This window comes from Mus caroli, chromosome 7 (assembly GCF_900094665.2).
Source record: "Mus caroli chromosome 7, CAROLI_EIJ_v1.1, whole genome shotgun sequence".
Lineage (NCBI taxonomy): Eukaryota > Metazoa > Chordata > Mammalia > Rodentia > Muridae > Mus > Mus caroli.
The window spans coordinates 82,621,806-82,633,866 of record NC_034576.1 but is presented as its reverse complement, the minus strand read 5'-3'; the positions used below and the strand labels follow the sequence as shown (position 1 = coordinate 82,633,866).

At 52.8% G+C, this 12,061-nt stretch overlaps 1 protein-coding gene and 1 long non-coding RNA gene across 7 annotated transcripts in view; one reads left to right on the top strand and one right to left on the bottom strand.

Moving 5' to 3' along the window:
* Znf710 (zinc finger protein 710) overlaps positions 1 to 12,061 on the bottom strand; it is a 68,692-nt gene that overhangs the window by 9,334 nt on the left and 47,297 nt on the right. For 5 of the 6 annotated variants that reach the window (XM_021167274.2, XM_029480180.1, XM_029480177.1 and 2 more), the window contains exon 2: positions 1,025 to 2,516. In XM_021167274.2, coding sequence (XP_021022933.1) covers positions 1,025 to 2,488 — 1,464 coding nt within the window. In that variant the 5' untranslated portion in view covers positions 2,489 to 2,516. Of the gene's footprint in view, positions 1 to 1,024; positions 2,517 to 4,499; positions 4,575 to 12,061 lie in introns of those variants that run through there. The other variant, XM_029480176.1, reaches the window with a different exon arrangement.
* The window catches only part of LOC110298194, a 12,769-nt gene continuing 8,726 nt past the window's right edge, over positions 8,019 to 12,061 (top strand). The window contains exon 1 of the long non-coding RNA XR_002378355.2: positions 8,019 to 8,201. This is a non-coding gene — a long non-coding RNA (uncharacterized LOC110298194). The remainder of the gene's footprint in view (positions 8,202 to 12,061) is intronic.

The window sequence follows — 12,061 nt, the reverse complement described above, 5'->3', positions numbered from 1 at the left end:
CATGTGTGACCACGTGTGTGCAAGTGCACATATGTGCACATGTATGTGTGGAGGCCAGGTCAGCCTCAGGTGTTGTTCCTCATGGGATGTTCCATGGGGGCCTGAGGCTCACCAATGAGGCTGGAACCCTCCCAGGACCCGCCTCCTTCCCCTGCAGTAGGATTATAAATGCATGCCAGCATGCCTAGTGGCTTACACAGGTATGGTTGACTGACCTCAGGTCCTCATGCATCCATGGCCCGTCTTTTACATTTGTATATTGTGTGTATGTGTGTCTGTCTGTCTGTCTCAAGTGGCAACTAATAGGAGTTGGCTCTCCCTCACCACACGGGTCCCAAAGAACAGACTCAAGTTTCTCAGGCCTGGCAGCAAGTGCCTTTACCTGCGGAATATCTTGCCAGCTTTCCCCAGCCCCATCTATCCCTCTCATGATCATATATGATACACCTCTCTCTGGTGTAGGCTTGTGTACATGTGTGTGGGGGTGCAATTGTCCGGAGGCCAGAGGCTGTGGGAAGTCTTTCTTAATTGTTTCTCCCCCTTATTCTCCAAACCTTCCTGAACTTTGTCTTTGTCATCTGGCTAGTGAACCAACAGGAGCCACCTGTGTCCTCTCCCCACAGAGGTGGGGGTGGGGTCTGCTTGCCCACACAGCCATCTTTTACAGGTGAGGTGTGCTGGGAACCTCAACTCAGGTCCTCATGCTTACACAAGCACTTTACACTGGAAACCATCTCTCCCCAGGCTTCAAAAACACTCTAAAGAACATGAGCACTCATGTGGCAGGCTATAACCATCTGTGACTCCAGTTCCAGGGGATCTGGGGCCCTCTTCTGGCCTCCAAGGGGACCAGGCACACACTGCAGTGCATACTCACACACATAAAATAAAAATAAATCTTAAAACAAACAAACAAACAAACAAACACTTTACCTGTGTACTACACCTAAATAATCCCATCTGGGGCTTTGGAAGGCGTTGGAAAGAAAGTGACATGGCGGAGGGCCATGGCTGGCAGCCTTACCTTGTGGGTGAGAGAGTGCTGTTTGAGGTGATGGATCTGGCTGAACTCCATGCCACACTCAGTGCACACAAAGGGCCGCACATTCTGGTGTTTGAGCATGTGGTTTTGTAGCTGGCTGCGGTAGTGGAAGGACTTGTCACACTCAAGGCACTGGTAGAGGGTGGGGCCCTGGTGGGAGGCCAGGTGGCGCTTGAGCTGGGTCAGGGTGGAGAAGTCTAGGCCGCATTCGACACAGACATGGCAGCGGCCACTCTCGTGCTTCACCTCATGGGCCTTGAGCTCGCTAGGGTAAGCGAAGCCGCGGCCGCAGAAGTGACAGCTGTAGGGCTTCACCTCCGAGTGCAGCAGCATGTGGCGTTTGAGGTGGCTGGTCTGAGTGAAGGCCTTGTGGCACACCTGGCACTTGTGGGGCCTCGTGCCCTGGTGCGTCAGCAGGTGCGTCTGCAGGTGGCTAGGCTGCTTGAAGAGCTTGCTGCAGTGGGGACACGAGTGTGGCTTGATGCCGTTATGGCCCAGGATGTGCGTCACGAGGTTATACTTAGATGTGTAGGACTTCTCGCACATGCGACACTGCCAGCGTTTCTGGCGGTCACCCGCCTCCACTAGGTAGGAGTCATCGATCTGCACGTTGATGTCCAGCCGGTCCAGCTGTGCCTTCTTGTGGCGCTCCACTGTGGAACCCGCCGTGTCCGCCTCGAATTCGCTGGACTCCTGCCACACGAAGCCCTGCTCTGGTTTGACGAGTTCCGTCGTCGATGTCATGTTGGGAGGCTCAGGATTGCTCAGGGGGGCCAGGTGGGGTGGCTCAAAACTACATTCAGTGGGCAAAGTCTCTGGTCCAGGTAGTGCCATGCTGGGCTCGGGGAAGCCATCCCGGGCTGGATCCGGGAAAGGAGGATCGAATGGGGCCATGTCCAGCTCTGGCCTTGGAGTTCTCGGCAAGTGCCGGAGTGTCCGGGGCTTGCGGCTGAAGGCGCTGAGGTCGATCATCTTGACGGAACTGCTCTGCACCAGGGCCTCGCAGCCGCCGCTGGCCACCTCGGCTGGGGCCTCTGCAGGGCCCGGGTCTTTGTCATCACCAGGCACAGACACCTCATACACCTCCTGTTCCTCTTCCTCTTCTGCCTTCTCAAACTTGACCTTGGGTACCAGCCTCACAGGGGGCCGTGTCTTCCTCCGCGTGTGCTTCTCAAAGGCTGCCTCTACCTCCAGCACCTCCTCTTCCGGGGGCTCTTCCAGGGCCCGCCCATTACAGGCCAGCTGATAGATGTCGGGCCCTGGCGGTCCTGGCTCCCCCATGGCTGTCCCAGTCAATTCTGGCCCTAGGTCTGGGTAGAAGGCCTCAGCACTTATGGTGGCTCCGAAGAGCTCATTTTCCGAGACCAGGCCCAGCACAGCCGCCTGAGCCAAGGACAGCACCACCACAGCGTCGGTCTGTGTCCCTGAGTCCATGAAGCCCTCCATCCCGTGGCGTCTGGCTACGAGGGCATTTCTGTAAGAGAAAAGGGACCGTTAGTACTGCTAATCCCATGCCTAGGAGGCACCAGACTCATCAGACAGGGGTCTAGATAATTTGGGGTGTGTGTGGCCCTGATGTTATGACCTCTGCTTTGAGAACAGGATATGCTTGTAATATGAGGAGCAATGACCACCTCTATGTATCTAGCCATCTTCTCCATCTCTCTGAGAGGCTCTGGGTGAGACCCACCTCCTGCTTGCCTAAGTCTTTCTATCTGTAAAACAGGAAGGAGGGTGGATTTCATCTGTGAGTCTTTTTCTTTGCCTAAGCCCCCATGCTAGAATTACAAACATGGGCCACCACATCCATCTGCCCAGGGGTTCGGTAAGTGCACAAACGCCCATGTGCAGGCCTGCGTGAAGGTCAATCTCGGGCTTTTTTAAAGATATGGTCTCTAATTGAACCTGGATCCTCCTGACTGACTCTGCCTTCCAGCTCTGGGGTTAGAGGTTTATCTGCCCGGCCCATCCTCAGGTCTGTACAGCAAGCACTGTCCCCACAGAGCTATCTCTCTAATCTTAAACTGGGTCTTACAGGGTCTTCACTGTGCCCTCAGAAATCTGTTTCAAAATGCGCAAATATGACTCCACCCTTTTTTCAAAAAACAAAACAAAACAGGATCTCAGAATGTAGCTGAGGCTAGCCTGGAATTTGCTATCGTACAGCCTTAGCCTCCTGAATGCTGCAGTTACAGTCAGATATGTGCCTCCATGCCGGGTGATTTATGAATGAAGTTGAACAGCCTTTTATTTTTCTCTTTTGCAGAGCTGGGGATTGGACCCAGGGCTTTGAGCATGCTAAGAAAGCACTCTTCCACTGAGCCCCAGCCCTTCTGTTTTCAAAATTAATTACTCCATTATTTTAAGAACTGATTAAAAAAAAAACCCACCTACTCAAAATATAACGTGCCACATTTCTAACATGCCAAGAGTCCCACTGGCGGTGCTGCCAGTGTAATTAATTTTGCACAGACCCTGGGAATGCACCATGAGGTGTTAAACAATCATTACCATCAGTGATAGTGTGGCTGCATGAATGGGGATTTAAAAATATATAGAGAGAGTAAAAACAATAGAACATGCAAAAATAAATTAGGCTCTGAGACTGGCTTCAAACATGGGCTGCCACCGGTCAGCCCTGATGCTAAATGGTCTATCATACAAGACACTGTTTTTCCTAATTAACTAAATGCCATATGCATATATATCCAAATATACCGATAAAAGGATAGCTTTAGATGACACCGGAGCTGTGGCTTGTGAGACTACTGTCCGACATGAGTCTGGATCCCAGGGGCTGGTGAGATGGTTCAGCCAGTAAGAGCACTGACTGCTCTTCCGAAGGTCCTGAGTTCAAATCCCAGCAACCACATGGTGGCTCACAACCATCTGTAATGGGATCTGATGCCCTCTTCTGAAGACAGCTACAGTACAGTTATTTATAAAAATAACTAAATCTCTGGGCCAGAGCGAGTGGGGCTGACCGGAGCAAGCAGAGGTCCTAAATTCAATTCCCAACAACCACATGAAGGCTCACAACCATCTGTATAGCTACAGAGTACCCATATACATAAAATAAATTTAAAACAAACAAAAAACCTGGATCCCAGGCTCATGGCTGAGTTATCTAACAGGTTCAGGTAATCAATACCACTGGATCCCGACCAGTTGTAAAATCAGCAAAAGTGTCCGCCTTTCCCCTGGCGTCACAAGCACTGTAAGCCCCAGCTTTGAACAAGGTGCCCTTCCCCAGCATTGCTTGGGTGCTCTGCCACCAGTTTCCTGGCCTCTGTCCGCTCCCGTGCCCGTGCCAGCTTCCCCAGGACACAACGGCATGCCTGTGCTGTGGGTGCCTCCTCCTGGACTTCAGATATTCACGTCCCCACGCCCTGCCTTGGCTCAGTTCCTGACACACTCCAGAAAGAGGAAGGACACTTGTGGGGTGGCTCTGGCCTACCTCACTCCTAGGGCCAGCGTCCGGCACATGGCCAGCGGACAGCCCTTCCTCAGGAAATCAGTCCAGGCCTGGCGCTGCCCTCCCCCCAGCCAGGAGCTTCCTCTTCCTGAGGAAGCTAAAAATACCCCAGACAGGAATCCGGCCTCCTTGCAACAGACACGGAAGATTAAACTGTTAAGCTCAGAGCAGGGCTCTGGTGGAAGGGGTCACATGGGAGTCCTGCGGGGAGCGTCCGGATCCATCTGGAACTGTGCAGGTGGCTAAACTCACTTCTGCTCACCCTCGCCACTGCCAGCTTCACTTGACTAGGACTGCCCACTTCAGTCACTTGTAATTGGTACTAAAAGGTCACTCCTATGCCTTAGTTTCTCCATCTGAACAAGAATGAAAGCTCATAAGGAAGGGCATGGGACCCCCAAGAACGTGCTGCAGGCAGGACAAGGATCTTAGTTAATTACACAGCCCTGAGTGAAAGAAAATATGGACAGACAGCATCATCATCCTAGATCCCCAGAAAGATTGGGCCCCAAATTCAGCAAAGCTTTGGTGATTGCAAGGATAACTGTCAAGAATTAAGAACTCATAAAAAAAAATATTGCTAAATCCCAGCTGGGTAGAAGGTCTAGTGCATAGGGAAGGTGAGGGACTGTCCTCACGGAGCCCACTAGCCAGAGGTGGCTTTCCTAAATACAATGGAGAGAATGCCACGGTCTGCCACACCAGCCCGTCCCAGACACAGCACCAGACAGCATCAGTGGCTTTGAACAAACAATACACTCAGCAAAATTTTTAGACTTCCCACACGGCAGGACCCAGGAGGGTGGCAGGGCCGGCCAATCACAGGCAGGGCCTGTGCTTAGAACTTGGCACTGGAAGCTGGGTGTGACAGCCCACACCTATAGTTCCAGCGCTTGGAAGGTGGACTAAGTTCAGGAGTTCAAAGTCATCCTCAGCTACATACTGAGTTTTGAGCAGACAAGACAAACAAACAAACAAAGAGTCAGAATAACAAGAATCTGGGTTGAGTGCTGAGGTCAGCGCTAAGTCTGCCCCACTGTGTCTCAGAGCTCAGTTTCTCATTCCCACTCCTAGGGAGGCGTTCTGACTTGGAACACACAAGATGAGACGGTGTGGCTTTCCTCAGAAGCCCAGTTGCTACACCCTACACCCTCTCACAACCCCAAGAAAATGATGCACAGGGCCTACTTCACATCTAGACAGAGGGTGACCACTGATCTCTGGCCAACCCTGCTTGAGGGGAGACCATGAGGCTGATTCCTGACTGCAAGAAAAGTCCCGCAATTAACTATACAAACTGGGGTCCCCTCCAGCAAGGAGCCACTCCTTCGTGTCACACATACAGGATACAAACCAAGTCTATATATCCCAGGCCACCTGGGCCTAGCCATCCCCCAGGAATAGGTGGTTTTGACTGTTGTCTGTTCTGGCTGGCAAAGGGTGCTTACTCATTCAGTACTCTTTGAGGGCCAAGGGTGGGGGCCTAAGAATTGTCAATCATGAGCCACAGACACGGCAGAAGCTTATCATTACTGGGGGCTCCAGGCCTCATTTAACCCTAAAGCAACCTGACTCCACAGCCAAGGAATGGTGACAGGAGTTCTTAATTAGCAGGGCAGAGCTGGGTCGCACCAGGCATCACTAGCACCCAGGGGGACTCCAATTCCAAAGCTGCCAAATCTGGAGGCCACATCATAGCATAGTGCAGGAGCTGCCTGCCCAAGGGTACCTGGGGCCAGCAGAAGCCTGCAACCCGGTGGCAGGGGCTGAGCCCTGTGTATTTGTGGTCTGGTCTCTTGGGGTAGCTATGTAGGCTGTGCATGCGTGAGTATGTATTGTGTCTGCCCAAGTGTGTGTTATGTGTGTGCAGAAGGGGCTCTGTTGACAGAGAGGGCAGATTCTAAGTGACTTGCCACTCTGCCTGTCTGTCTGATGTAGAGAGATAAGTATGGGGGAGGTGGCCTCTAGTACAGTGTCCTTTTCATCCTTTTGGACCAGTCTTTTGGCTTAGTTGTCCCTGAGTCCCCTGGCTCCTCCTCACGGGCTACAGCCCTTCTGTCTGATGCCCTGGCCCTGACTGCTCAAGGCAGAAGAGTCCACAGGGGACTGTATCACTTGTGGCACAGGGATGCTGCAGGCCCCCAGGGGCCCTCTATGGCACCTGCCTTCTCATGGCAAGGTCTTTCTTTATCATTTGTGCTGGGGACCCAACCAAAACGTGAAGGTGTCCAAGAGAAAGAAAGGAGCTTGAAGGGCCCTGTGCTCTTTCAAACTGTGTGGCTAATGATGGGGCATCCATTAGTGTGGTACCTCTGCAAAGCTCCTCCCACTTCTCATCCTGCCTCTCCTCTCCCCAGGGTGTGGAGAAAGTAAATGTTAAAGGCAAGGATAAAGAGTAGCTGCCAGAGTGCTGTAATGCAGGGAGTGGGCTAAGGGAAAGAAGAAAGGGAGAGGGAGGAGGGAGGGAGGAGGGGGAGGGGAGGGGGTAGAAGAGGAGTGAGATCGAGGGGGAGGGAGAGAGAGAGAAAGAAGCTGTGGAGGACAAGAAACAAAGGCCCAGAGGGGGAGGGGACCCAGGGAGACACAGAAGCCCAGGGCTGCCCTATTTCCCAGGGCTCAGCATCACCTCTGGGCCAGAGGGTCAGGCCTGATCCTGGGGAGGGAGCAAAGTCTCCCCTTTGAGACCCAGCAGTAGGCTTCTCCATCCCAAAAAGGGCCCCAGGCTTCTCACTGTTACTCCAAAAATGCTTTGTCTCCGTCCTACAGCTCCAGAGGGCTGACAAGCTTAGGGACCATGGGCAAGTCACCTGATACCGGATACCTTGGGTACCTCACTGACCCCACTATAAAACAGACAAGAAGGCCTGCTTGGAATCTCAGGGTTATTATGAAAACCTACAGCCCATATCCTATGTGCCTGCCACATCTTATCTGCCTGCCACACAGGGTCCCCTCATTACAGAGCCTTCCCTTATTACAGTTCCTGTCTTCAACGGAGACCCCCCTCTTACCCCTGCTTAAGGATAAGAAGGCTTGGCCAGGAGGTAGTTTCCCAAGCCTTTAATCCCAGCACTCTGAGTTCAAGACCAGCCTAGTCACACAGTGATTACCAAAAAACAAACAAACAAACAAACAAACAAACAAAAACCCAAAACAACCAACCAAAGTCAGGGGTGTTCTGCGGGCCTCTTGTGCCCACTAAATACAAGTGACTTAATCTGGTGACTATTTTCCTGAGGGCCCAAGAGGACTCAGTCCCCGGTGCTACCTGAGCAGTAACCAGGGCTGATACCAGGAGGCCCAGTTTGCCCTTGGGCTCCACTTCTCCAGTGGAACCAACTGAACTGACACACATGTACCAAGCACTTCCCGACTGCTGCCAGTGTAGACAGCAGGTGGGGCCTGAGATCTGTGAGGGCAGGAGGGGCAGCCTCTTGTGGGAGGGACAGGCTCTCAGGGAACAAGAGGGAGGAGTCAGGGTTTGGCAGTTCAGACCTCCAAAATCTGGCTTTGGAGTCAGCTGTGATACTGGGAGGAGAGGCAGGCCCCAGGGTGGGGCAGTCCAGGTAGCCTGAAAGGGAAGCAAGTTCCCAGCACACAGCTGAAGAAACACTCCTGGGGATTCACCTGGTAGCAAAACCTCCCCCTTGGCTTCCTCCTGTTGTTCACACAGCAGACCCAAAGGTAAGATGATCCTATCTATCCTCCTCAGAGAAGAGGAAGTGAAAGCCCAAAGCTTGTGCAAACCCTCGGTTCCTTGCCACAGTCTCATTTCTGTCGGCCACGGGCCACCCACAGCATGAAGGCCCAGCGGAAACGTAGCTGTAGTCTCTCCTCCCCAGCTTCCCCTTTCCAGAGGTTCCACTCCACAAGTTAGACGGGAGCTGGGCCACAGAGCGCACAAAGGTCTGATATATATCAGCCCCTGCTCTGTCTGGACAATGTCTTATCAAGACAGGTCTTGAACTTGTGGACTCAAGGGATCATCCCACCTTATCCTCCTGAGCACAAACCTCTCACGAGGAGCTCATATCTCCCTCGACAACCACCGTATCCCTACTCACTCAGCCTTACCGAGTGCTAGGATTACAGGTTTGCACCACACACAACACCGGGCCCTGTGCACCACCACCACCACCACCACCACCACCACCACCTCCTCTTCTTCCTCCTCCTCTTCCTCCTCCTTTTAAACAAGGCCATTGGGACCATAATGGGAGGAGTCACGGGTAGCAAGGCAAGGCTGGACTGCAGGTCTCCAGCCTGGATGCCCACCATGGCCTGGGTGTGGCCTAGATGCCTCAGCCTGCTGCCCAAGGCTGCCCTTAGTTCTCCTGCTGGCCCTCAGCCCCTCTCCTGCTTGATGGTTCCTGACAGGGGCCTTTGCCCATTCTAACTTCTCTGTCAGGAAGGAGCGTTACCCAGACATCAAGAAAGAATGAATGGGGGCTGGCGATGGCTCAGCGGGTAACAGCAACAGCTGCTCTTCCAACCACCCTCCATTCCCAACACCTGCAAGATGGCTCGCAACTGTCTGTAACTTCAGTTCCAGGGGATCCAAGGCTGCCCTCTAGCCTCTCCAGGCAGCAGGCACACTCATTGAAAGAGAGAGAGACGGAGACAGAGAGAAGCTAAGGACCCCTTGATGCTCAGCAATACATGGCTCTGCTCTCAAGTCACCAGAACCCTGGAAACTACAGGCTGTCTTTCACCAGACAGCACACATCCCCAGTGAACAGATGACCTTTTTCTTTACCGCAAATGCTGGACATGCTCCTCACCATAGCCTTTGGTAGAGACCCTTTCTTTGAACCATTTTGCCTGGCTTTAGGGTCTTCACTGCAGGGTGGAATTGTGAGGTCCCTAAGGCCCCTGCGCCACACTACAAGAACTGATCTGGGGTTTAAGTCCTAGTACACTTTTCTCCAACATACTGAACATAACTCTCCTGCCCCAGGATTGTGGGCAGGGCATTGCTGTCCACCCTGGAGGGTTGTAAGGGCAGTAGACAGAGCAAGGGTCTCACCAGTCAACCGTCTTGTGGAGTGTTTGGAACCTAAGAAGTCTGCCAAGACAGCTGTTCCTTGCCCTCAAATGCTAAACTAGAGGGGTGGGGGGTAGGGCAGGGTGTTGGCCCTGATCTGGAGCCCACAGTCACTTTCCATTGCGTCTGCAATCAATGGGCCCGTGAGCCCGTCTGGACTGCTGTGCCTGTGAGGCCCTTCACCGTGCACGGCTCCCCTTCTCTGTCTCAGATCCTTGCCTGGAAGTGACTTTTGCACATGCCAAGAACGCTCTTTCTAGTTCCTCAACCTTTTGCGTTTAGTTCATGCATCGCATCTGCAGGAAATCTTCCTTGTGCTGCCCCACCTGCCGAGGTCCCACCCTCTAAGTCCTCAGCAAGTCCAAGTTTAATCCTTTTCTGAGACATTTCCCAGCCAGGTGTGATGCTGCAAACCCGGCACTGGGAGCTGGAGGGAAGCACTTGGGTTCCACTGCGACTCCAGGTACACATTGAAACTATGTCTCAAACAACAAACAAAGTAACCCAAAACTCCTCTTCCTTCTTGGACTTAATCATAATTTTTAAGGATTTGTTATTGATCTATTTATCAGGACAACTACTGGCTTTGTATCTGAGATCTCAGATGGCAATTTCCAGGTGTGGATACCTGGCCCGTGTGTTTACCCCAGCAGCATCTTGTGAGAACAGAGACTCAAGGAAGAAGAGGCGGCTGTGGAGCACAGCTCAGAAAGTGGCCACATAGACAACCCCAGCCTAGCCGCCCTTTCCCTGAGTGGCAGGTCCAGTTCTTCTTCCCTGGGGGAGGGACAGCCTCCTGTATCTGGAAGGCTTCTTGTCGTTTCTCTAATTCTAGAAGCAAAAAAGCACACGTATGGTCTCCTCAACAAGGATGCTGTCTGTGCTGGACCCCAAGACCCCCAGCTTAATGTAACAGGGAAAAACAAAACTTTGGTTCACAAGTGCAAGGGGCGAAGAAAAGAACCACAGATGACTCTGGCTGGCTTTGAACTTTGTCGGGCCCTTCAATGAGTACATGTGAGCTTCTCTGGGAGTGGGGGAACAGCGTTTCCAACCTACAGATTCAGAATCTAAGGCAGTCCCTGTGGGCAGGGTGAAGCAGGCTCCCCAGAGCTTCCCCACTCAAGTCCAGACAGGACAGATTTCAGGGTCACATTTCCCTTCCTTTGCTAGCCCATCGAGACCTCTCATGGCTTCCCTTCCTCTTCATCTAGCCTCCTGTCCGGCCCCTCCTCTGCAGAGTCCCTGCCTTCTCCATCCTGTCTTCTTCTCCCTCCATTCCTCCCCTCTTCTGTTTCCATGGCAACCCCATCCTCCGCTCCGCTCTGCCACTCGGTCTTGCTTTCCCATCTCATCTCTTTCTCCTCTTTCATCTCTCCTGCCATCGCAGGGTAGAGTCCAGCTCTCCCCCATGTCCATTGCTTCTGGCCTGCTCCCATTTGCTCTCTTTTATCTCTCCCCATGTTCTCTTGTCATCTCAGAGTGACCTCTATTTATCTCTTGCTTAAAAATAAAAACAAGAAAAGAAAGGGAAAAAGAAACTCTAGCCCATTTGGCCCTCTGGTTCGGTCCCAGCCACCTTTCCCTTGAGCCAAAGGTCAAGGCCCCAGGACTGCAAGGAGGAAAGGAGCCCCCAAGGGAACTTCTCTGCCTGCCTTGAGAATTCTCCTTTGGTTTCAGCAGTGGGAAGAAGAAAGCACACAGTTGGGGGTGGGGCTTGCTGGAAGAGCCCCCTAGAGTAGCCTGAAGTACTACCCTGGAGACAGAGCAAGGCCTAGAATCCCCCATGATGCTGCCCAAGGTAGGAATTCACTGTTCTCAGGGAAGCCCTAGCCCAACCATCCAACAGCCCTGAGGCCCTGTCCCCAGGGCACTCTGACTTAAGAACTGGGTCCTCAATGGTCTCAGCGCTCTTCCCTACAAACAGGTGACAAAGTGGTGGAAATCACCAATTCTTCAACATTCACTTGTTTTGGGGATGTGGCCTAGTAGTGGAGCGCTTGCCTGGCATGCGAGATGCCTTGGGTTCTTTTCCTGGGAGGAAGGCAGGGTCAAGGGCTTCTTCCCAGGGTCCTTCCAGCTCCCACAGACTGAGCTGTGTTTTTCTTTACAGATAGACAAACTGAGGGCACACAGGCTTGGGCCTATTAACTAGACCCCGTTCCCTGCACTCTAGGACAATGCAGCCCCAGCCCACCCTCCTCCAGGACACTGCATTGCTGTGTTTAATCTACAGTGATCAGAAGCAAGTCCAGGAACGGATTTACCACAGAAAAGCAAGCAAACCGATTATGCCCCCGGCCCCAGGGTCTCAGAGCGACACAGCATAGAGAGGTCAGTAGACATGGTATCAAGCCCCCTGGAGCTGGGCGTGGTAGTGCACGCCTTTAATCCCAACACTCAGAAGGCAGAGGCAGGCGGATTTCTGAGTTCGAGGCCACCCTGGTCTACAGAGTGAGTTCCAGGACAGCCAGGGCTATACAGAGAAACCCTGTCTTGA